At 37.1% G+C, this 26,831-nt stretch overlaps 1 protein-coding gene across 1 annotated transcript in view; it reads left to right on the forward strand.

Annotated features, from left to right (window-relative positions):
- COL4A5 (collagen type IV alpha 5 chain) overlaps positions 1 to 26,831 on the forward strand; it is a 310,651-nt gene that overhangs the window by 239,398 nt on the left and 44,422 nt on the right. Inside the window, exons 33-37 of the mRNA XM_053699143.1 lie at positions 1,634 to 1,783; positions 11,619 to 11,717; positions 11,951 to 12,040; positions 12,929 to 13,068; positions 14,680 to 14,806. Of these exons, the coding sequence (XP_053555118.1) occupies positions 1,634 to 1,783; positions 11,619 to 11,717; positions 11,951 to 12,040; positions 12,929 to 13,068; positions 14,680 to 14,806 (606 nt within the window). The remainder of the gene's footprint in view (positions 1 to 1,633; positions 1,784 to 11,618; positions 11,718 to 11,950; positions 12,041 to 12,928; positions 13,069 to 14,679; positions 14,807 to 26,831) is intronic.

Below are 26,831 nucleotides of genomic sequence, written 5' to 3' on the forward strand. Positions count from 1 at the left end.
GCCCCCTTATTTCAGTTCTTTTGACAGACATGCATTTTAGCCATTCAGTGCTGGCTCATAGGAACTCCACGCACATGAGCACAGTGTTATCTAAATGACACACATGAACTAACACCCTCTATTGGTAAAAAAAATTCAAAATGCCCTGAGAGAAGGGACGGCCTTTAAGGGCTTAGAAATTAGCATATGAACCTCCTAGGTTTAGCTTTCAACTAAGAATACCAAGAGAACAAAGCAAATTGGTGATAAAAGTAAATTGGAAAATTGTTTAAAGTGATAGGCCCTATCTGAATCATGAAAGTTTATTTTGGACTAGACTGACCCTTTAAGTTAAAGGGAGAGATGTGGTTACCCTAGTCAAAAAGGATGATCTTCCTGAAATAATTCTAAAAATAATCGATGACTCCAGACTAGTCATCAGATACAGAGCCATCCTGAAGTATGCCCACAGGCCAAAATGTTTAAATGAGATGACTCGAGTCATTCACTGGCTGTTCATGCTTGTGAAGTAATCAGTAAAAATAATCTGCTAATAATCTGAAGTCATCACCCAGAATTTGTTACCTTAGCTGATTACTTTACAAGTCTGATGATGTCTGATGATGTGCAAATGACTTATAAAGTAGTTTGATGATCATCAAATAGCTTTAGGATGGTCTCTTAAAGGGACATTACACCCAATAATGTTCTTTCTTGCTTAAGGTAGATCATACAATTTTAAACAACTTTCCCATTTACTTTTATTATCTAATTTGCTTCATTCTATTGTTATCATTTGTTGAAGGGAAAGCAATGCACTACTGGTCATACACTGAAAGCCAATGGGAAGATGCATAGATGTGCAGCCACCACAGCAGGTTTTGAGTCTACCTAGGTATACATTTCAACAAGGGATACAAAAAGAACTAAACAGATTAGATAATAGAAATAAAATGGAACCTTATTTAAAATTGCATGCTCTATCTGAATTATGAAAGAAAAAATTGGGTTTCATGTCCCTTTAAGTAATTGTGTTTGTCTTGGGTAGTTAGTGTATTCTACCATTCTCCAGAATCCATTACAAAATGCATAGTATTTGACAGACTGAGATGTGTTTCTCTTGTTATATAAAGAGGCACATAACTTGATCTGCAGTTTGTAAATCCTTTACTAATCATCTCAGCAGACTATACTTTGTGGTAAATAATATCACTGTAGGAATACTTTTCTGTTTTTGCATCGAGGCGTTATTAAAATCTGCTATTAAATTAGCAGGAAATGTTTGAGGGTAACTCATACACTAGTATTAATGCTCACTGGCTGAAATGAACAAATGTTAGCTGACATGGACTAGTCTCAGCAAGAAGGACAAAGAAAAAGTTTATTTAATACATGAAAATAATTTTTTACTACATTAAAATCATTTTTTTTTAAATATTTTCTTTTCATCTAAAGAAGAAAAAATAGATTTCCGTGTCTTAAATACTTTTTATTTGTTCACTGACTTCCTAGATCAGCTTTAATTGTTTTTTAAGCACTTTTTATTGGCCCTGTATTGTCCAAATTCCTGTATATTGTGATAGAGATCTAGTAGCTTTTGTTTCTGTTCTTCAATATTGTTTTTTTTTAATTGCAATTGATTTGGTTACTTTAGGTAACGATGGATTCCCTGGACAGCCTGGCCCTAGAGGAGAGCCAGGATTTAAAGGGGAAAAGGGTAATACCGGACTACAAGGTCCTCCTGGAAGAATTGATATAGGATCACTTGGTGCAAAAGGAATTAAAGGAGAACCAGGGTTATCAGGTAGGTAATTTAGTCCTGTCTAACTGATATTATGCCAAAGGCAACATTCATTCAAGTATGGTTATTACTGTTTAGTATTCCTCAAACACAAGTAAATGGTGAGAAAGCAAACTTGCTTTATTCATAACTATTAACCACTTGAGTCCTGCAGTGCACTGCTTAAAGGGACATACAACTCATTGGATTAGAAGACTTAGATTGTGTTGCAAATTAAAGAGACTGTAAATACTGTAAAGGTTTTAAATTAAAATGTTTAATCGTGTATAGTAAACAACTTGCATTATTTATGTTGCTTCATTTTCCTGTAATTTATGAATATTGTGGATTTTACAGTATTGAAAACTGTCATGGCAGGCTTTACAAACTCTTATCTTGCCACATATCTCTCCTTAATTTGTAGAACCTTATAATTTCTTGTAAAACAATGGGGGTTTTGTTAACATAATACCAGTGGCAAGCCCTGTCATCTCCAGACTCCAGTTTTTATTGGCTACTTCAAATAAGTTAAGTGGGGGGTGAGTTTTAACAATTAAAAACAATTGCAGCAAACAAGGTGTTTATTCTGTTCTATTACAATTAAGACTCTGCTGATATGTTAATCCATTGAAAGAATGCAGAAAATGTTGTATTTACAAGTTGTTTACTGCCCCTTTAAAATATCAAATATGAAAACTCTTGAGTATTGTAACACCTTATTGCTGCAGATTGTTTTTCAATTAACAAACTCCCCCCCACCATTTGTTTTTTTGGGGGGGAGTCAGTGCAGACTTGATACTGGAGCACACAAAGTTTGCCACTGCTATTTTGTTAACAAGGGTTGCATAGTTTTGCAGTATTTTAGCTAACCCCCCTGCTGAGGTCAGTTAGTCACAGATGTATGGCAAGATAAGGGTTGTGAAATCTGTAGTGGGCTCTTCCAGTTTTAAGAAGAGGTGATCCTTTAAATTTAAAAGTGTAATTACTATGCATAATTAAATATGTATATTATAGTCAAGGGTTTTTCACATTGTTTTATTAATGCATTGCATTCCTCTGTGGTAGATAAAGGGTTTAACATTGATGCTGCAATTGTAAACTTTGTATAACAATTATATTTTAAAAAGTAATCTCTTCTCTTAACCAATGTTCTGTATCCTCATTTTCTTCCTGTAGATGAGCTCAAATTCCTTGTAACCTTATATTTACCAGTGACACTATGCCCCAGTCAGGCTAAATAATGTAACATCAACTCATGAGCTTCAAAATAACCATTGTGTCTCTCATGTTACAATTTTTATTTCTGGTGTTTAGAGGCTATGTAACTTGGTAGTATAAAAATGTACTGTGGGCTACAGTGTAGAAACATCATGAAAGCATACACACGTGCACTCATGAGATGATATTACTAAATGGAGACAGGTGTTGGAATTGATTTGAGTGTGTGCTTATGCCTGTGCCCTCCCATGAGGTTTCAACAGCTTACATTGTACATTGATTATGAAGCCAGCTCTCAAACTAATTTATACTATCCTTTTCCTGTATCAACTGCTGATTGGCCAGAATAGAGAAGATAAATGGGGCGGTAGGAGGAGAGAGCTAGATGTATAATCAAATTTTAAGATAAGAAGGTTTGCAATAGATACTGTTTTTATTGTGAAAAGTTAGTGGTATATCTGATGGCTACAAATGGCAGCCGGGAGTCAAAGAATGCTGCAGTTATTTCAGCCTGGCTCATAAATCCATGCTTTCCATTGCAAAACTTACTAAGAACGGCCTCACTGCACCATTGTATCTTTTAAGAAAATAATTTCAATATCAATGTTAAATTCCTCACCCTTATCCAAGACACTGGGGCCTGGGGATCAAAAACTCACCGACATGGAGAGAAATCACTCAAAATCGTTGGAGGATTTTTTTGAGCATTATATTGTAATGTGTGTGCCTCTCCTTAACATCCATAGCTAGATAAACAGCTCACAAGGTAAAATTTGCATTTCTAAAACTCTTCGGTACCTCGCAGTACTGACAAGATGTCTTAGATCCTCTCATAAGACCAGAGAGCTGTAGATCATCAGGCCTTTGGTCTTAGAGACCTGGAGGATGATCAACACAGACTGAAGGAAATAGGACTGAGACTGAGTTTATCTCTCTTCTGAAAGCAAGAGAATCATAACTAATTCTGCTCTATAAAATGTGATCACTTTCCAATTTAAAGCTGGAAGTAATCAGCTACTTGTATAGGTTTGGGAGTTCCTGTCTGATGGAATTTTGGGATGAAATTGACAGAGTCTTTATTGATTTTCTAGTTTGTTTGGTTGTTGATGAAGATCAAACTGCAACTTTTAAGTCTCACTTGGTTTCTTTTAATCTACAGAACAAAGACTTTATAAATAGGGTGAAATATTTGAATATCCACCTTTCTTGTATGTTGTGGAGAAGCAAAAAGATATTTTTCTATGACCTCTCAAGGTCATAGAAAGGGAATGTCTCCAGCAATGTCTACATTAGCAAGATTGGTTGTTCTTAAGATCACCAATGAATACTTAAAAAACAGACCTGTTTCTATATTTTTGAGGCCAATCTATAACAGCAATTTATACTTCCTGGGCAGTCAAAGCCATAATGTCAGGCAGTGTAGTCTGCATCACATACATTCAGAAAGCACTACATCATGGATGTCAAGATATCCTCTGATACAAGCTTTGGTTGCATTTGTAAGAAATACATTTTACTTGCACTTTATCTGTGGTGTTTTCTTTACATCCATCATGTTACTTTTTGGTACAGATCTATCACTTTTTGTTGTATTGGCTTTTACTTTTAGTGAAAAATAAATATTTCTCCTGTTAAGTGTGGTCAGTCCACGGGTCATCATTACTTCTGGGATATTAACTCCTCCCCAACAGGAAGTGCAAGAGGATTCACCCAGCAGAGCTGCTATATAGCTCCTCCCCTCTACGTCACCTCCAGTCATTCTCTTGCACCCAACGAATAGATAGGATGTGTGAGAGGACTGTGGTGATTATACTTAGTTTCATACCTTCAATCAAAAGTTTGTTATTTTATAATAGCACCGGAGTGTGTTATTCCTTCTCTGGTAGAATTTGAAGAAGAATCTACCTGAGTTTTTTCTATGATTTTAGCCGGCGTAGTTAAGATCATATTGCTGTTTCTCGGCCATCTGAGGAGAGGTAAACTTCAGATCAGGGGACAGCGGGCAGATTAATCTGCAAAGAGGTATGTAGCAGCTTATTATTTTCTGACAATGGAATTGATGAGAAAATTCTGCCATACCGATATAATGTAAACTCAGCCTTAAATGCAGTAGCAGCAACTGGTATCAGGCTGTCATGTATGTATATTTTACACTTCAGTATTCTGGGGAATGGCACTTCACTGGAATTATACTGTATGCATAAGACTTTAGCCTAATTTGCAGGGACTAGCAACAGGCTTTTTTAATAACACTTAATTTATTTAATGTTAAACGTTTTTTGCTGGCATGTAAAATCGTTTAATTTTCTGAGGTACTGGGTGAAAAAATGTTTTGGGCACTATTTTTTTCCACTTGGCAGTCGTTTTATTTAATTTATGACAGTTTACTGATCTCTCTCACTGTTGTGTGTGAGGGGGAGGGACCTTTTTTGGCGCTTTTGCTACGCATCAAAAAATTCAGTCAGAAGTTCATTGTCTTCCCTGCATGATCCGGTTCATCTCTACAGAACTCAGGGGTCTTCAAAACTTGTTTTGAGGGAGGTAATCACTCACAGCAGAGCTGTGAGATTGTAGTTGACTGTGATAAAAAACGTTTATTTCTGTATTTTTTTTCTGCTATCAGGGTTAGTTATCCTTTACTAATGGGAGCAATCCTTTGCTAAAATTGTGTTTTTACAAAGATTTGATGCTATAACTTTTCAGTTTATTAATTTTCAACTGTCATAACTTTTTCTGTGCTTCTTATAGGCACAGTACGTTTTCATATTATAGTAAATTACTTGAAAAGTATTTCCAAGTTGCTAGTTTATTTGCTAGTGTGTTAAACATGTCTGATTCAGAGGAAGATATCTGTGCTATATGTGCTAAAGCCAAAGTGGAGCCCAATAGAAATTTATGTACTAACTGCATTGATGCTACTTTAAATAAAAGTCAATCTGTACAAATTGAACATATTTCACCAAACAACGAGGGGAGAGTTATGCCGACTAACTCGCCTCACGTGTCAGTACCTGCATCTCCCGCTCGGGAGGTGCGTGATATTGTAGCGCCGAGTACATCTGGGCGGCCATTACAAATCACATTACAGGATATGGCTACTGTTATGACTGAAGTTTTGGCTAAATTACCAGAACTAAGAGGTAAGCGCGATCACTCTGGGGTGAGAACAGAGTGCACTGATAATATTAGGGCCATGTCAGACACTGCGTCACAATTTGCAGAACATGAAGACGGAGAGCTTCATTCTGCGGGTGATGGTTCTGATCCAAACAAACTGGATTCAGACATTTCAAATTTTAAATTTAAGCTGGAAAACCTCCGTGTATTACTAGGGGAGGTGTTAGCGGCTCTGAATGATTGTAACACAGTTGCAATACCAGAGAAAATGTGTAGGTTGGATAAATATTTTGCGGTACCGTCGAGTACTGACGTTTTTCCTATACCTAAGAGACTTACTGAAATTGTTACTAAGGAGTGGGATAGACCCGGTGTGCCGTTCTCACCCCCTCCGATATTTAGAAAAATGTTTCCAATAGACGCCACCACACGGGACTTATGGCAAACGGTCCCTAAGGTGGAGGGAGCAGTTTCTACTTTAGCTAAGCGTACCACTATCCCAGTGGAGGATAGCTGTGCCTTTTCAGATCCAATGGATAAAAAGTTAGAGGGTTACCTTAAGAAAATGTTTGTTCAACAAGGTTTTATATTGCAACCTCTTGCATGCATTGCGGCTGTCACGGCTGCAGCAGCATTAAAGCACACAAGCTTAAAGCACTTAAGTTAGCTAACTCATTTATTTCGGATGCCGTAGTACATTTAACTAAACTTACGGCTAAGAATTCCGGATTCGACATTCAGGCGCGCAGAGCACTGTGGCTAAAATCCTGGTCAGCTGACGTTACTTCTAAATCTAAATTGCTTAATATACCTTTCAAAGGGCAGACCTTATTCGGGCCCGGGTTGAAAGAAATTATCGCTGACATTACAGGAGGTAAAGGCCATGCCCTGCCTCAAGACAGAGCCAAACCTAAGGCTAGACAGTCTAATTTTCGTTCCTTTCATAATTTCAAAGCAGGAGCACCATCAACTTCCTCTGCACCAAAACAGGAAGGAGCTGTTGCTCGCTACAGACAAGGCTGGAGACCTAACCAGTCCTGGAACAAGGGCAAGCAGGCCAGGAAACCTGCTGCTGCCCCTAAGACAGCATGAATTGAGGGCCCCTGATCCAGGAACGGATCTAGTGGGGGGCAGACTTTCTCTCTTCGCCCAGGCTTGGGCAAGAGATGTCCAGGATCCCTGGGCGTTAGAGATCATATCTCAGGGATACCTTCTGGACTTCAAATCCTCTCCCCCAAGAGGGAGATTTCATCTGTCAAGGTTGTCAACAAACCAAATAAAGAAAGAGGCGTTTCTACGCTGCGTACAAGATCTTTTATTATTGGGAGTGATCCATCCGGTTTCGCGGTCGGAACAAGGACAAGGGTTTTACTCAAATCTGTTTGTGGTTCCCAAAAAAGAGGGAACTTTCAGGCCAATCTTGGATTTAAAGATCCTAAACAAATTCCTAAGAGTTCCATCGTTCAAAATGGAAACTATTCGGACAATTTTACCCATGATCCAAAAGGGTCAGTACATGACCACAGTGGATTTAAAGGATGCTTACCTTCATATACCGATTCACAAAGATCATTTCCGGTATCTAAGGTTTGCCTTTCTAGACAGGCATTACCAGTTTGTAGCTCTTCCATTCGGGTTGGCTACGGCTCCAAGAATCTTCACAAAGGTTCTGGGTGCTCTTCTGGCGGTACTAAGACCGCGAGGAATTTCGGTAGCTCCGTACCTAGACGACATTCTGATACAAGCTTCAAGCTTTCAAACTGCCAAGTCTCATACAGAGTTAGTACTGGCATTTCTAAGGTCGCATGGATGGAAGGTGAACGAAAAGAAGAGTTCTCTCTTTCCACTCACAAGAGTTCCCTTCTTGGGGACTCTTATAGATTCTGTAGAAATGAAGATTTACCTGACAGAAGACAGGTTAACAAAGCTTCAAAATGCATGCCGTGTCCTTCATTCCATTCAACACCCGTCAGTAGCTCAATGCATGGAGGTGATCGGCTTAATGGTAGCGGCAATGGACATAGTACCCTTTGCACGCCTACATCTCAGACCGCTGCAATTGTGCATGCTAAGTCAGTGGAATGGGTATTACTCAGACTTGTCCCCTACTCTGAATCTGGATCAAGAGACCAGAAATTCTCTTCTATGGTGGCTGTCTCGGCCACATCTGTCCAGGGGGATGCCATTCAGCAGGCCGGACTGGACAATTGTAACAACAGACGCCAGCCTACTAGGTTGGGGCGCTGTCTGGAATTCTCTGAAGGCTCAGGGACAATGGAATCAGGAGGAGAGTCTCCTACCAATAAACATTCTGGAATTGAGAGCAGTTCTCAATGCCCTTCTGGCTTGGCCCCAGTTAACAACTCGGGGGTTCATCAGGTTTCAGTCGGACTACATCACGACTGTAGCTTACATCAACCATCAGGGAGGGACAAGAAGCTCCCTAGCAATGATGGAAGTATCAAAGATAATTCGCTGGGCAGAGTCTCACTCTTGCCACCTGTCAGCAATCCACATCCCGGGAGTGGAGAACTGGGAGGCGGATTTCCTAAGTCGTCAGACTTTTCATCCGGGGGAGTGGGAACTTCATCCGGAGGTCTTTGCCCAAATACTTCGACGTTGGGGCAAACCAGAGATAGATCTCATGGCGTCTCGACAGAACCCCAAGCTTCCTCGTTACGGGTCCAGATCCAGGGATCCGGGAGCGGTTCTGATAGATGCTTTGACAGCACCTTGGACCTTCGGGATGGCTTATGTGTTTCCACCCTTTCCGATGCTTCCTCGATTGATTGCCAGAATCAAACAGGAGAGAGCATCAGTGATTCTAATAGCGCCTGCATGGCCACGCAGGACTTGGTATGCAGATCTAGTGGACATGTCATCCTGTCCACCTTGGTTTCTACCTCTGAAACAGGACCTTCTGATCCAGGGTCCCTTCAAACATCAAAATCTAATTTCTCTGAAGCTGACTGCTTGGAAATTAAACGCTTGATTTTATCAAAACGTGGTTTTTCTGAGTCAGTTATTGATACCTTAATACAGGCTAGGAAGCCTGTTACCAGAAAGATTTACCATAAGATATGGCGCAAATACTTATATTGGTGCGAATCCAAGAGTTACTCATGGAGTAAGGTTAGGATTCCGAGGATATTGTCTTTTCTACAAGAAGGTTTAGAAAAGGGTTTATCCGCTAGTTCCTTAAAGGGACAGATTTCAGCTCTGTCCATTCTTTTACACAAACGTCTGTCAGAAGTTCCGGACGTTCAAGCTTTTTGTCAGGCTTTAGCTAGGATCAAGCCTGTGTTTAAAACTGTTGCTCCACCATGGAGTTTGAACTTAGTTCTTAATGTTTTACAGGGTGTTCCGTTTGAACCCCTTCATTCCATTGATATCAAGCTGTTATCTTGGAAAGTTCTGTTTTTAATGGCGATTTCCTCGGCTCGAAGAGTCTCTGAGTTATCTGCCTTACATTGTGACTCTCCTTATCTGATTTTTCATTCAGACAAGGTAGTTCTGCGTACTAAACCTGGGTTCCTACCTAAGGTGGTCACTAACAGGAATATCAATCAAGAGATTGTGGTTCCATCTTTGTGTCCTAATCCTTCTTCGAAGAAGGAACGTCTGCTACACAATCTAGATGTAGTCCGTGCCCTGAAATTTTATCTACAGGCAACTAAGGATTTTCGACAAACGTCTTCCCTGTTTGTCATTTATTCTGGTCAGAGGAGAGGTCAAAAAGCTTCGGCTACCTCTCTCTCCTTTTGGCTTCGTAGCATAATACGGTTAGCCTATGAGACTGCTGGACAGCAGCCTCCTGAAAGAATTACAGCACATTCTACTAGAGCTGTGGCTTCCACTTGGGCCTTTAAGAATGAGGCTTCTGTTGAACAGATTTGCAAGGCTGCAACTTGGTCTTCTCTTCATACTTTTTCCAAATTTTACAAATTTGACACTTTTGCTTCTTCGGAGGCTGTTTTTGGGAGAAAGGTTCTTCAGGCAGTGGTTCCTTCCATATAAAGAGCCTGCCTGTCCCTCCCGTCATCCGTGTACTTTAGCTTTGGTATTGGTATCCCAGAAGTAATGATGACCCGTGGACTGACCACACTTAACAGGAGAAAACAAAATTTATGCTTACCTGATAAATTCCTTTCTCCTGTAGTGTGGTCAGTCCACGGCCCACCCTGTTTTTTATGGCAGGTAAAAAAAAATTTGGATTATACTCCAGTCACCACTGCACCCTTTGGCTTCTCCTTTCTCGTTGGTCCTTGGTCGAATGACTGGAGGTGACATAGAGGGGAGGAGCTATATAGCAGCTCTGCTGGGTGAATCCTCTTGCACTTCCTGTTGGGGAGGAGTTAATATCCCAGAAGTAATGATGACCCGTGGACTGACCACACTACAGGAGAAAGGAATTTATCAGGTAAGCATAAATTTTGTTTTTTAATTTTGCTGCATTCTATTTTTTTTGCAGTAAACAGGGAAAAAGAGTCATCAAACCTCTGTTATGATATATATTTATATGGTCTACTTGTAACATGAGCTGGACTAAAAGGATATCAAACAGAAAGTTTCCTGGTGGAATGCAGTGATCCTGATGGGAAATATACAATAATAACTTAGAACTTACCTATTATATATTTATTTTTTTTGTAGTAAGACCATAGAATTTATATAATATGATCTGCTAATGGGACATTAAATACCTCTTGCTTTTTGTAAAATGTAACTTGTCCCACGCTCTCTAGAGAGCTCAAGAAGCTCAGCTATTGATTTGCAACATTTTGATAAAAACCTAGGTTACAGAGTAATCTAGTACTGTGTGTTTAGAGCTATATAATAAAAAAACAAGAGAAGCAATGATCTGAGCACTCAGGGGCAACTAAAATCCTTAGTAAATCTTTATTAAAGTAAAAGTAAAAACTGCATCTCAATGCAGGTGAGCAAGGACAGCAATCCTGACGCGTTTCGCGCCCCCTAGTGGCGCTTAGTCATAGGAATAAAAAAACAAGCTTGTACTCATTTGGTATCAAGTAGATTCTCAAGAATTTCGGGATTTGTAGTATAGTTTCATTTATTTCCAGAGAAACAAGTTATACCTTTTTTGTTACTGTAAAACAATTATCTGGATGAACTTATGTGTACTCTGTTAGTATTCCCAAAGTATAAAATAAATGTCCAAGTTATCTTTTTTTTTTCCTGCTATTAAGGCAGCAAAAGTAAGTATCCAAGAAGGCTAGAGTTAAAACATAAAACTAATTATTCCTATCAGTACCTATTAGTGACTATTATCAGATGGTAACAGTCCCAGATTTGAGAGAAGCATTCTGTATATGAAATTAGCACTGTTTACCGGCTCTGTCTCGTGTCACACTTTAGTGGTTGAGATACTCCCCTTAGCCTACCAGACCATTGCATGTTTTAAGCTGTCTCTCTGTATAACAATGTTTCAAGTGTACAATAAAACATTTTGTTTTAGGACACCAGGTATTCTTTTCAGTACTAATATTTTCTTATGTTATTTTAGGTCCACCAGGATTAAATGGAGAGAAAGGCTATAGCGGGTTACCTGGTAATCCAGGACCACCAGGCCCAGGTGGACTTCCAGGATCTCCAGGACAAGCAGGTTTGAGATTAGCAATTTTACTTTTTTTAAATTACACATTGGGGAAATGAGCAGTTCTAATGACCAATGTAAATAAGCAATATCAATTTTATATATTTTATATATAGATTTTATATACTTTTTTTTGTATAGTTTATTACTTTTGAAATAGTATTCTACTAATTCTGGGTCCTTAGATGCCCAGTATATGATGTATTGCACTCATACTTTTTACATCTCTATTACTTACGTAGGACCTAAAGGAGATCCTGGGTTTCCTGGACAGTCCGGTCTTGATGGCTCTCCAGGACCAAAAGGCAGTATGGGAGAGATGGGATTTCCTGGTATGTAATTCCATTGATGCTTTTTTGACAATAATTTAGGAGGAGCAGGGTAGAGCAATTACATCATTATTAAGAGAGAGCATTGAAACAAGGAATACTGCAAGCTCTCCTGCCAGAAATGTAATATGGTAATTCAACTGCAAAACAGCTGAGATGTTAGATACTTCACATTAGAAGCAATGGATGCAATTAAGGCTTAAGCAATGTATTTCAACAACTGATTATAGTTTAACATGGGCATAAACAGCAGTACTAAAAGCTCTTAGTTTGAAGCCATTAGTATTTTGACAATAATTATAATTAATTTCCCTTATGGTAGTTTTGTAGAAAGTGTTTTGTAGAAAGTTAATTCAGTTGCACCTCATTTTGTGAAAGCTTAAACTCCTAAAGCTCTTCCACTTATGAGGCCAGATGAGTTATTATCAAACAATAGCTACAAAGGTAACTAGCAGCATGCAGACCTACATAGAATGTCATTGAATGCGAGAATTGATACATAGTTAATAAGAAACAGAGTCTTACACCAGAGACCTGCTGGTGTATGCAAATGATACTTCTTTGCTACAAAATAGTCATGGATGTTGGTGCCTTCAAGCCATTTGAAGATGATTATGTTTACAACTAATAGAGGTCTATGGCAACAACAATCCCAGAATGTCATTGTCTGCAACATAATACCTTATGTATTCACTTTTGTGTAAGCGAAGAGGTCTTGAATTTCTGGTCTGTTTGCATACTTGTAGAGTTGGATTAGGACACAAGAGACAAGACGTTGGTGTTTGTTTTTAAGTGTATTAAACAAAATTGGCTTTGAATAGGAGAATTTTTTGAACAAGCTACAACTTATAAGAATTGTAATATTCTTTAATTTAAATCATTCTCATATAGGACCATCTGGTGCTAAAGGTTCTTCTGGTCAACCAGGACGTCCTGGCTCACCAGGATCTTCTGGATTTTCTGGACTGAAAGGTGAAAAAGGAGAACCTGGAATTTCAGGTGCTGGTCAACCAGGTTTACCTGGACAAAAGGTATATATAAATCCATAATTAAAAAAAATATTTTACATTACTCTTAATATGTAAAGATGCTGTATATTTAGCATACTTAGGTCTTTAAAAGAAATATAAATCTCCACAAGAATTCTTCCGCTATCGGGAATTTCATAGTTAAACTTGCCCAAAGTACCAGAGTTTTTGTAGCATTTTTTATATCACTCAGTTTAAACAGAAATAAAGCCTTTGTTTGTTTGCTTTCTAAAGTAGACAACCTAAGGTATTGATCTAGGCCCATTTTGGTATATTTGATGCCACTATTTGGCTGCCCAATACAATCATATAAAAAAAAATATTAATTTTTTGTAAACTGAGTTTCTCATTGAAATTATTTACACACAGCTACTGCAGTCATAAGGAAAACGTTGTAAAAGCTTCTCTGGGGTCCCCTTTGTTCAGAAACAGCAGACATGCATTTTTTGGCAATTAGAAGGCTGCTAATTGCAGCTGTTCATCATACTTCTAAAATTCCCAGCAGTGAAGGGGTTAATAATTTAACTTGTAAAGTTAATATTTGCTCTAGTGTAGGGATTACCCTCCCACTTGACACCTACCACCCACTTGATCCCTACCTGTTCCCTTCCAAGCAGCTCTCTTTCTGCACTCTCTCCCCACTGGTCACCACCATCTTAGGCACTGGCAGACAGTCTGTCAGTATGCAGTTGATGGCCTTTTCTCTTTTTTTAAATATTTTATTTTTATTTTTATTTCTCTAGTGTAGTGATCCCTCCTCACCCTCCCACCTTCCTGATCCCCCCCCCCCCCAACAGCTCTTACTCTCCCCCTCCCAATGTCCTTCGCCATATTTGTTACTGGCAGCCAGTCTGTCAGTAACACATTTTTTTTCTGTAGTGTAAGGTCCCACCTCCCCCTCCAAACAATTTTCTGTAACATAGGGTCACATCCCTCCCTCTCACCTACCTAACATTTTTTCCGTAGTATAGGGAACCCCGCCTCTCCCACCCTCCTCCTCTGCTGGGCCACCCACCCACCCACATCAATCCTTCCATCCTGCCGCTCCCACTCGGCACCAATGCTATCTGGCTTCATATGGTATCTGGTTATCTGATAAAGCTAATTATGGACAGATATGTAGAAGCATTAGCCTAGAGAAGTCAGAAGGGTGCATTTCAAGTTCTGAGAATTAGAAATTACTCAAATTTCATAGATAAATTACAGAGTGGGGGCAAAATAAATAAGTTAAAAAGTTTTTTTCATTACATGTAACTAAACATTTTATATTAAAAAAAAAAATATCAAGTTGTTTACTGTCTCTATAAGTGTCAGTCTTCATATCCAGTAAAATGGTGCAGGTAGTGACAATTTTCCCCACATACAGAAGTTTATAGATGAAATACAGGTATTGTTAGAGAAAACCTCTGTATCTTTGTACTTCCCTTTAAATAATTCATATTATTATAATAGTCAATTAAGAATGCCTTCCTCTCTTGTATTCTAACATTACAGAGTTTGACATCACTTTATAGACTAAATAATGGTAATAATATTATTATTAGCTGTAGTCATCATATGATTTCATTTTCTAAAGTATGCAGAAAGCTAGTAGATAATTAAAATGTCTTCTAGGGAGAGCCAGGACCAGGTGGATTCCCAGGACTTCCTGGCAATAAAGGGTCATCAGGAAATCCAGGGCTGCCAGGGTTACCAGGTGTTCCAGGAACTAAAGGAGATCCAGGTCTGCCTGGTTTCTCAGGTAAGGTGATAGTATTTTTTGCTCAGCCTATAGTTCATGCAGGAAATACAATTTATATTATATACAGTAATTTTAATTTACTTGCAGTGTAAACATTGGGCCATTTCCTTCAAAGGGATGCTAGGTTATTTTATTTATTAAATACCTTATTTTAAATATTAAATACATTTTTACATTAACTAAAGAGTAATGTGTGACTACACAGCAATATCACAGGGTGTCTAAAGCTTCACCACTGCAGCCTATGGTATGAAGGCAGTGAGCGCTGGTGAGCTATTGTGTACTGTAGGTAATCCATATGCTATTGCAGTACATATTTGTTTATACCAATGAGTTCTTATAACAACTGCAGCGTAACAAATGTTTGGGAAATTGCTCCTTATGTTTATTTTTGTATTTGAAAAAGCTATTTTTGCTGATCTAATCCTCAACCCATCGTTCTAAGTAACAATCTGCCAGGAACAGTAGACATTGTTAACTCTCTCTCTTTCTGTCTTTCTGTCTCTCTATCTTTCTCTCTCTCTCTCTTTCTAGCTTTCTGTCTCTCTCTGTCTAGCTCTCTTTTTCTTTCTCTCCTTCTCTTTATCTCTACTTCTCTTTCTTGCTCCTTCTCTTTATCTCTATTTCTCTTTTCTCCCTCCCTCTATTTATCTCTATTTCTCTATCTCTCGCTGTCTCTATCTTTCTCTTTCTTTCTCTCTCTCTCTCTCTCTCTCTCTCTCTCTCTCTCTCTCTCTCTCTCTCTCTCTCTCTCTATCTATCTCTTCTATTTAATTAGAAGAATTAGCAACATTAACATATAACAGAATTCTTCAAATGAGGGCAATACAGACTGCATAATAACTAAAGAAATGTCCATCAATGATGTCCATTTAGTAATCCAAAATGAATGGATAGTGTATATTGTAGAACATAATAAATCATGCAAGTCCAACTCTGGCCACAACAATTAGAACGGATTTCCACAAAGCCGTATAACCATTAATGATAAACCAAACACTCCCTCTGACTTACAAAGGCAAATAAGCAGGTTCTGCCACTTAAGCATATATAGGCTCATTCATAGAGGGTCCTTATTAGTGCGGTTATAAGAGGCAGTTGGATTGTAAAAGGCAGTTAGATCGTAAAAAGTTGGAAAGACATTCAAAGCATATATTTGTAATCCACAGTCATATATTATATATATATATGTTAGTTAGTAGCGCAGGCACAGCTTAAATAATGACATTCATGTAGGCTTCCAAGTTATTTGTGTCCCATTTATAAGTAATCCATCACACCCTCTGACTCCCAGCAAAAGTAGGTCAATTCTTTCTCTACATTCATTTCACAGAGGATCTTTGTTAGTGTGGTTAATGGGATTACCTGTTTCCGTGTTGATTCAAAAGTAAGCTGTGTATACTTGCATCTTAACGAATATATCCATTTGCAGTTTCAGAGACAATCATCCTCGCTCCGTATTCTGCAGTCACGCCAAGTTGTGCATCAGATGTTTGTGAAGGCCCATTAGTGCAAAGCACGCCTTCAGTAATGGCAGCCCAAATTGTTGAAGCAAACTGGACAGTTCAGCGGTGTGCAGCTGACAGCACCGCTGATAAAAAGCTATGCGCGTTTCACCGTACAACATACAGGCTTCTTCAGGCTTGATTCTGATTGAAGCTTTACCTCCATTCATTTATTAAACAATTTGCTCTGTCTTTCTTTTACAATTTAAAGGGATGGGACTAGCGCCTACTCTATTACCCTTAGCTCGGGGGGGAGGTGACTATTGGTGACTCCTATTGGTGATTTCTTTTACAATTTGCCCAATGAAATACTAAACAGTTTAATATTTACAAGTTGCCACATTATAGTTTAAAAACAGTTAAACCATATCAATTACCAGAAAAAAAAAATATTAATACAATATTTTAATTCTATAAACAAACCACCTGTGTACTGTGAACAGACAGATACTTCTATGAAGTCCCAAAAAATAAATAAAAAAAATAATATATATATATATATATATATATATATATATATATATATATATATATATATATATATATATATATATATATATATATATATGAGATCATATATATGAACGTCTGGGATAAAATAAGGCTTCATTAAAGGTAACTGAAATGAATGTATTATAAGATTTCATACAAATATGATAACGTTTAGGATAAGAAAGGACTCAATTTGAAGAATTAGGGATATATACATTATACCTTCACATTTCTCTTTTATCAACTAATCATCTAAGAATGAACCAAAGTTTATTTCCTCATTTAGACCAAGTGGTTTTAAACTTTTTGTATTAAAAATCCACTTACTTTCTTTACATAGTAGAATTTGATCCACATTATCCCCTCTACTTTTTATATCCACTAGTTCCAGGCCTTTGAAATGCAATAGATAAAATGTCTTGCTACACTGCTGTTTTTTATGCATTTATTTTTAATATTACGTTTGTGTTCTTTTATTCTTTCTTTAAGTTCCCTATAGGTTTTACCAATGTAAAACATGGGACAATTACAGGATACCATATATACAACACCCTCACTTTTGCAAGTGATGTGTCCCTTTACTCTATGGATTGTACCAGATTTATCACAAAATTTGTCACCTGTTAACATGTTTATACAAAATTAACAATGTGTGCATTTAAAGTTACCATCTTTGCGTTTATTGGTTAACCAGTTTCCAGTGATCTCTTCGGAGTCATTAAAGGGATATTGCCTACAAATTTCGCAATAGTCGGATCAACCAATTAAACCTGCCAATGTTTATTCAAAATAGCATGAATATCTTGCCAACTGTTGTTGTAGGTAATTATGAATCTTGTAACTGATTCATTCTCAGTCCTATCTCTGTTACCATATAAAAGTGTTTCTCTATCTTTGTCTTTTGATTTATCAAATGCATCTTTGAGGCCTTTTTGAGAATACCCTCTCGCTTTGAACCTTTTTTTCAAATTATTTACTTCTAATTTAAATTCACTAAAATCCATGCAGTTCCGTCTGTGTCTTAAATCTTGACCATAGGAAATATTTTGAATTCATTTTTTGGGTGATGACTATCAAAAGATAACAGAACATTCCCTGCAGTTTCCTTTCTTTATGTTGCAGTTTTTAACTCATTATTTATATTCATGATTCGTAGATTTAAGAATGTAATTTCTTCAATACTATAAGTATATACCTATATTTTCTATAAGTTTTCACCTCAGAGGAACACGTCATCGATGAATCAAAGCCATAGTGCAATTGATGAATTATAGCTCTCATCACAATTCAAGATGTAATCATGTTCCCACTTTCCCAGATATAGGCATGCAAAAGTAGGGGCACAACAAGTCCCCATCGCTGTTCCTAAAACACTTTACGCTGTTCCTCACACTTTAGACGCCGACCGGAGCGGTCACCCAGGTACAAGCTCTCTCTATCAAATCGTTGCATAAATATTATCCAGAGTCTAAATGTTATTTGCCATCTGAAACTAAGTATACTACGTCTTATCGTATGCATATTTCTAAATACCAGATCTTCGATTGTGAGAATGGACTTGTATATATTTTAAGTTTGTATATGTGAGTGCGTGAAGTGGATACTGAATTTAATACAGACATATCGCGGCTCAAGATTAAACCATTACCATGAGGGATAAAATTTATCTATCTGATTTGTACATCTAGAAACATTACCGTTTGTTATCTTACACCTGAACTTCCTCATTTATCTAATCTGGAAAGACTATTCAGATTTAGACTTTGTGCCTTATATCTATAACAGTAACTCTCACTACTGTCTAGTCAGGTTATTAAGACCATATTGCCTGCCTATATCAGGAAAAGAGATACAAAACTTAATATTTTCACTGCAACATTATCTGCTGTAGCAGATCATCACATAATTTCCAGGCCACAGTGAATTAAGTTGTATTACTGTTATAGATCTCCATAACAATGGATCCGACTGAAATAAAAAATCAGTTCACTAATATCCAGCAAAAATTAGATTACCTTGCAAGAAGGTTAACCGAGGTTCAAACGGAGAATGCAGCACTAAAAACTATAGTAAAGGAATATGTATCTGCCAAACCTTCTGACATACCAGAACCTCACATACAATATCCACAAACATTTACAGGCAAGAGACATGAATTCAGAGACTTCAAAAATGCTTGCCATCTTCTTTTCTCTTTACGACCACGTACTTATCATACTGACCGTATCAAAGTTTGCACCACGATTTCTTTCCTACAAGGGGAACCTAGAACGTGGGCTAACAGATATTATGAAAACAATTATCCCATACTGGATTCATTACAAGAATTTTTCCAAGCCATGTCTAACTTATATGTAGACACTGACACACAGATAATAGCTGAATCCAAATTACGCTCCCTTAAACAAGGGAAGCGTACAGTAGAAGAATATACTACTGATTTTCAAATGTGGGCAGTGGACTCACAATGGAACCAGGTTAGCCTTAAAAATCAATATAGGCTAGGCCTATCTGAAACATTAAAAGATGAGCTTTCACGTCAAGAGTTGCCAGACAGCTTACCAGCTTTAATAAAATTAAGCACATCTATTGATAGAAGGCTCAGAGAAAGGCGTGCAGAAAGGGTCTCATATGATTCTATGTCAAGGCGAGCCATTACTTATACCTCAACTACAGAAAGACCACAAATAAACTCCAAGCCTATGGAAATTGGAGCGATTAAAGGACCTCTCACTCCTGAAGAGAAGATAAGGAGGAGAGTAGAAAAATTGTGTTTATACTGTGCAAACAGGGAGCACTCCGTGTCCGAATGCCCTATACTTCAGAAACAAAAGAAGGGTAAGCATAAAAATCCAAACTACATTTTTCATATCCCAGATGATAAACAATTGACATTGCTTCTCTCTTTACAGTGGGATCAGGAAAATATCCAAACCAGGGTGTTGATTGATTCCGGGGCATCAGGAAATTACATTGATTCTGTATATGTTGAAAAAAATAAAATACCCTTAGTGTGCAAGCAAACACCCATGTATGTCAAGTCTATAGATGGTACTTTGATAAAAAAGGGTCCTATTACACATCACACTGTACCTTTATTAGTCACATCCAATAAGGGTCACACAGAATACATTATCTTTGATGTAATACCAATTGCATTGCATAACTTGATTTTAGGGTATACGTGGTTATAGTTACAAAACCCAGTAATAAACTGGAAACACTCTGAACTCACACTTACCTCTCAATATTGCACTAAAACTTGCTACCCTCATACTGTTATAGCCTCACTTGAGGCGGGGATACCGGGGTTATATCAGGATTTGGCAGAGGTTTTCAATCTAAAAGAAGCAGAAAACTTGCCCCCTCATAGGAAGTTCGATTGTCCTATTGATTTTGTTCCAGGGTCACAGATACCACATGGAAAGATTTATCCATTATCACAAGAGGAATTAAAATTTTTGAGGACATATTTAGATGATAACTTGAGAAAGGGATTCATTACTCACTCAACTTCCCCAGCAGCGGCAGGCATGTTCTTGGTTAAAAATAAGGATAAATCTTTAAGACCTATAATTGATTACAGGGCTCTCAATGCCATTACAATAAAAAACAGATATCCATTACCATTAATTTCAGAATTAATAGAACGATTAAAAGGAGCAAACATTTATACCAAGTTAGATTTGAAAGGTGCGTACAACCTTATTGCGATTAAAAAAGGGGATGAGTGGAAGACTGCATTTAGGACCAGATACGGATTGTACCAGTATAATGTTATGCCATTTGGCTTAAGTAACGCCCCTGCAACCTTTCAGCATTTCATTAACGAAATATTCTATGATTTACTGGATATCTGTCATTGTATATCTATACGATATACTTATTTATTCGAAGACCCGACAAGAACACGAAAAACATGTCCGATGGGTATTAACAAGATTAAAAGAGCATAAACTATATGCAAAGCAAGAAAAATGTCTTTTTCATGTGAACAGAATAAAGTTTCTCGGTTATATTATAACACCTAACAGGATCCAAATGGACCCTGAAAAAGTTTCAGCTATATTACAATGGCCTATTCCAAGATCAATACGAGCTTTACAAAGATTTATCGGATTCGCGAATTACTATAGAAAATGCATTGATAATTTTTCTAATATTGTGAAGCCATTGACTGAATTAACCAGCAAAAAACAAAGGTACAAGTGGACAGAACTGGCACAAATAGCTTTTGACTACTTAAAAGAAAAATTCTCCAAAGCTCCACTGTTACATATACCAGACAACGATCTTCAATACGTACTTGAAGTAGACGCCTCCAGTTCTGGAATTGGAGCCATTCTTTCACAATACAATAAGGAACAGACAGAGATGAACCCAGTTGGTTACTACTCCAGAAGATTTTCTCCTGCCGAAATCAATTATAGCATAGGAGATAAGGAGTTACTAGCCATAAAAACTTCTCTTGAACAATGGAGACACTTATTAGAAGGAACTGAGAAACCATTATAGAAAAGTAAAACCTTGTCTGCTCGACAAGTAAGATGGTCTTTATTTATGGACAGATTTAATTTTATAATTACATACAAACCCGGACATTTGAACGTTATGGCATACGCTCTTTCGAGAATACAGGAAGAATCACATCATGACGTGATAATTCCTATTATACCAGCTGAAAAATTTATTGGAGTACTAACTACTCTGGAGAAGGAAATAAAAAAGGCTATAACGAAAGAAGACATTTTACCTAAGAATTGTATTGAAAACCCAGAAACAGGTCTTTATTATCATAAAGACAAGTTATATGTACCGAAAGTAGTAAGAACTCATATACTAAGGTACACCCACGACGAACCCTTATCTGGTCATACGGGTATACGAAAGACCATAGAAAAAACAAGAAGAAGTTTTTGGTGGCCACAAATGGATCAAGATATTCAAGAATATGTCACCTCATGTGATACTTGCGCTAGAAATAAAATTTATCACAGGGGACCGATTGGATTGTTAAACCTACTGCCAGTTCCTGATAGGCCCTGGTCCACGATTTCAATGGACTTCATTGTAGATTTGCCCATGTCACATCAATATAATACTATATTAGTAGTAATAGATCACTTAACAAAGATGGTACATTTTATACCATTGAAAAGTTTAGCTAACGCTTACACTACTGCTAATGTATTCCTTAACCATATAGTAAAGTTACATGGGCTTCCGACAACTATTGTCACAGACAGGGGAACACAATTTACCTCGGCATTCTGGAGGTCATTATGTAAATTGCTGAAAATAAACTCTAGGTATTCAACAGCATTTCACCCACAAACTAATGGAATGATAGAAAAATTAAACCAAACATTAGAGCAATATTTACGATGTTATATATCCCATCTTCAGGATGATTGGATTGATTATTTACCCATGGCTGAGTTTTCATATAATAACTCAATTTCAACATCAACAAAAATGACTCCTTTTTATGTAACATATGGATATCATCCAACTAACATATTGATTACCAATACAGAGGTGAACTCATCTGTTGCTAAAGACTACTCAATTAATTTGCAGGAACGCTTAGCAGTGGTTAAAGCTCATCTCCTGGAAGCCAAGAATTATCAGAAGTTTTATTACGATTTACACCATAGACCTAGTCCTCAATACAAAGTTGGTGATAAAGTCCTGTTATCGATTAAAAACTTAAAGGTACATGTACCTTCAAAGAAATTAGCAAACCAGTTCATTGGTCCTTTCGAAATAGATGAAATAGTGAATCCTTCTACTGTCAGATTGGTATTACCTTCCTCATATAAGATACACCCCACATTTCATGTATCACTAGTAAAACCATACAAGGCAGCAACTCGGAATGATAACCCTAACCCCCCTGCTCTTCAGATAGATGATCAGGAGGAATATGAAATTGAGAGGATTTTGGATTCCAGAATTCGAGGTCAACACCTGGAATAACTTCTAAAGTGGAAAGGTTTTGGACCGGAGGACAACTCATGGCAAAGTACATGCCCCACGTCTCGTACAAAGGTTTCACAGAAGGTATCCGTTGAGACCTTCTATTGATGATGTGGGGAGGCCTTAATGGGGGGAGTATGTGATATACCTTTAAGGTATATCCCGCCTTGAACAGGTAACTCCCTATTTATAGCTCCTTTAGGTCATTCATTCTTTGCCTGGAAATTGCTTAAGCTAGAGAGTTCCTGTTACTCTAGTTTGTATTGCTTATCGACTCGTTCTCTTGAACTCTGATTTCCTTTTCGGACATTATCTATATACTTGGATTTCGTTTACCTTTTACCTGTGGTTCTAACGAACTTTTCAGCTGACATAACTTGCCGTTTCTGAACGGACTCTTCATACTCCATTCTGGATCAAGAAGCCGCCGGAACTACTTTCAGCAATCCGGAAGCCGCACTCACACTTTAGACGCCGACCGGAGCGGTCACCCAGGTACAAGCTCTCTCTATCAAATCGTTGCATAAATATTATACAGAGTCTAAATGTTATTTGCCATCTGAAACTAAGTATACTACGTCTTATCGTATGCATATTTCTAAATACCAGATCTTCGATTGTGAGAATGGACTTGTATATATTTTAAGTTTGTATGTGTGAGTGCGTGAAGTGGATACTGAATTTAATACTGACATATTGTGGCTCAAGATTAAACCATTACCACGAGGGATAACATTTCTCTATCTGATTTGTACATCTAGAAACATTACCGTTTGTTATCTTACACCTGAACTTCCTCATTTATCTAATTTGGAAAGACTATTCAGATTTAGACTTTGTGCCTTATATCTATAACAGTAACTCTCACTACTGTCCAGTCAGGTTATTAAGACCATATTGCCTGCCTATATCAGGAAAAGAGATACAAAACTTAATATTTTCACTGCAACATTATCTGCTGTAGCAGATCATCAGACCTTGTCAGAGGGCTTTATAGTGATCTCTGTATCATTCTTAAGCTCTTTCAATGCTTTTCTCTGATCTTCACTGAGGTTATCTAAGATTTGAGTATCAGTTTTCAGTAAGTCTATGTCTCTTTCAACTAATTTTACAAAGTTATGTATTAAAGGTGTACTTGAAAGAGCTGACATATATTTTGATTTACTTTTAAAATGACTGAATCCTATACTTTCTGAGTTTTCTGTTATGATAGATTCTTGATCATTACTTTCACTAGCCAATTCCTCTAAAGCTTTAAGACTTTGCTTCTCATGAATGTTTAGAGTGGTTGTTTCAGGTTTATTTTCAAATACTTTTTTCAGGACTATTTTTCTGGCAAAAAGATGTAGGTCCTTCACTACTTCAAATTTATCAATTTTATTTACAGGTGAAAAAGTAAGCCCCTTTCTTAAAACTTCAATCTGTGAAGTTGTGAACTCTTTTCTTGATAGGTTGACTACATTTGATTCAAAGTGTTGTTCTGCCTCCTCTGTCTTAGAGGATATCTCCGTCTTCCTCTTGTTGTGTCTATGTTTCCTGTCCCCTCGCCTGTATTTGCGGGTCTGTGTCCTAAAAAACTTTTCTTTTGATCTCTGTATGCTTTGTTCATCTGTTTCTCATCCCCACTGGATGCATCAGTCTCTGAACCACTTGATGCACTATAAGCATAATCATAAATCTTATTCTCTTGATAATCCAACCAATCTCTCTGGTATTTCTTTTTCTTTCTAAATTTTAAAGAGTCTTGTATTTTCCTCAATTCTATTTATGTTAGTCCCATTAATCTTTCATATCCATCTTTACCTTTCCAAACCTCCACATTACTATGTAAAGAAAGTAAGTGGATTTTTAATACAAAAAGTTAAAACCACTTGGTTTAAATGAGGAAATAAACTTTGGTTCATTCTTAGGTGATTAGTTAATCAAAGAGAAATGTGAAGGTATAATGTATATATCCCTAATTCTTCAAATTGAGTCCTTTCTTATCCTAAACGTTATCATATTTGTATGAAATCTTATAATACATTCAATTCAGTTTCCTTTAATGAAGCCTTATTTTATCCCAGACGTTCATATATATGATCTCATATATATATATATTTGTTTGGGACTTCATAGAAGTATCTATCCGTTTACAGTACACGGGTGGTTTGTTTATAGAATTAAAATACTGTATTCATATATTTTTTCTGGTAATTGATATGGTTTAACTGTTGTAAATCAACTTGTAGATCTAACTGCCTTTTACAATCCAACTGCCTCTTATAACCGCACTAATAAGGACCCTCTATGAATGAGCCTATATATGCTTAAGTGGCAGAACCTGCTTATTTGCCTTTGTAAGTCAGAGGGAGTGTTTGGTTTATCATTAATGGTTATACGGATTTGTGGAAATCCGTTCTAATTGTTGTGGTCAGAGTTGGACTTGCATGATTTATTATGTTCTACAATATACACTATCCATTCATTTTGGATTACTAAATGGACATCATTGATGGACATTTCTTTAGTTATCATGCCGTCTGTATTGCCCTCATTTGAAGCATTCTGTTATATGTTAATGTTGCCAATTGTTCTAATTAAATGTATCAAATATGTCAGTGCTTGTTAACTTTTCTTTTTCGCTTTTTTTTTCTCCTGTGAGGATACTATAGATTTATGAGTTATAGTCTGGTGCTAGACAATAGTGGTCTTCTTTTTCTCATAGAATTAGATTACGAGTTTGGCGTTATCAGTGAAAAAGCATCGTTATGCTTCATAACGCTGCTTTTTCCCTTACACCGCTATTACAAGTCTTGAAGGTATAGGTGTACCGCACACCTTTTTGGCCGTCACGCAACATAAGTACCGCACTTTTAAAAAAGTCCTTTTTCAATGGGACTTCCATAGTGCCGGTATTACGAGTTTGCCTGCAAGGCCAAAAAGTGATCGGTACACTCTATAACCACAAGATTCGTACCGCCATCTAAAGTCAGTAGTTATGAGTTTTACGTTACAAAACTGTAGCATGAAACTCATAACTAAAGTGTTAAAAAGTACACTAACACCCATAAACTACCTATTAACCCCTAAACCGAGGCCCTCCCGCATCGCAAATACTAAAATAAAATTATTAACCCCTAATCTGCCGCTCCGGACATCGACACCACTATTAAAATGTATTAACCCCTCTTCCGCCGCTTCCCGACATTGTCGCCACTATAATAAACCTATTAACCCCTAAACCGCCACCCTCCCGCATCACAAACACTACTTAAATATTATTAACTTCTAATCTGCCGTCCGCCCACACCGCCGCTATAATAAACCTATTAACCACTAAACCACAAACCCCCCACAGCGAAATATATACTAAATTAAACTATTAACCCCTAAACATCTGGCCTCCCACATCACTACATACATATATTAACCCCTAACCCTAACCCTAACACCCCCTAACTTAAATATAATTAAAATAAAGCTAAATAAACCTTACAATTATTACCTAAATAATTCATATTTAAAACTAAATAAAAACTTACCTGTAAAAAAAACCTAAGCGAGCTACAATATAACTAATAGTTATATTGTAGCTATCTTAGGTTTTATTTTTATTTCACAAGTAAGTTTGTATTTATTTTAACTAGGTAGACTAGTTAGTAAATAGTTATTAACTATTTACTAACTACCTAGTTAAGATAAATACAAATTTACCTGTAAAATAAAACCTAACCTGCCTTACAATAAAACCTAACATTACAATCAAATCAAATAAATTAATTTAATCAAATACAATTACCTAAATTATAAAACAAAACAAACACTAAATTACACAAAATAAAAAATGAAATTATCAACAAAAAAAAAATTACTCCTAATCTATTAGCCCTATCAAAATTCAAAAGCCCCCCCCCCCCCCCCAAATAATAAAACCCCTACCTTACACTAAACTGTCAATAGCCCTTAAAAGGGCCTTTTGCGGGGCATTGCCAAAAAGATAACAACTCTTTTACCTGGCAATAGAAATTACAAACACCCCCACAACAGTAAAACCCATCACCCACCCA

The sequence above is a fragment of the Bombina bombina genome, chromosome 1, assembly GCF_027579735.1.
Source record: "Bombina bombina isolate aBomBom1 chromosome 1, aBomBom1.pri, whole genome shotgun sequence".
NCBI classification, from domain to species: domain Eukaryota; kingdom Metazoa; phylum Chordata; class Amphibia; order Anura; family Bombinatoridae; genus Bombina; species Bombina bombina.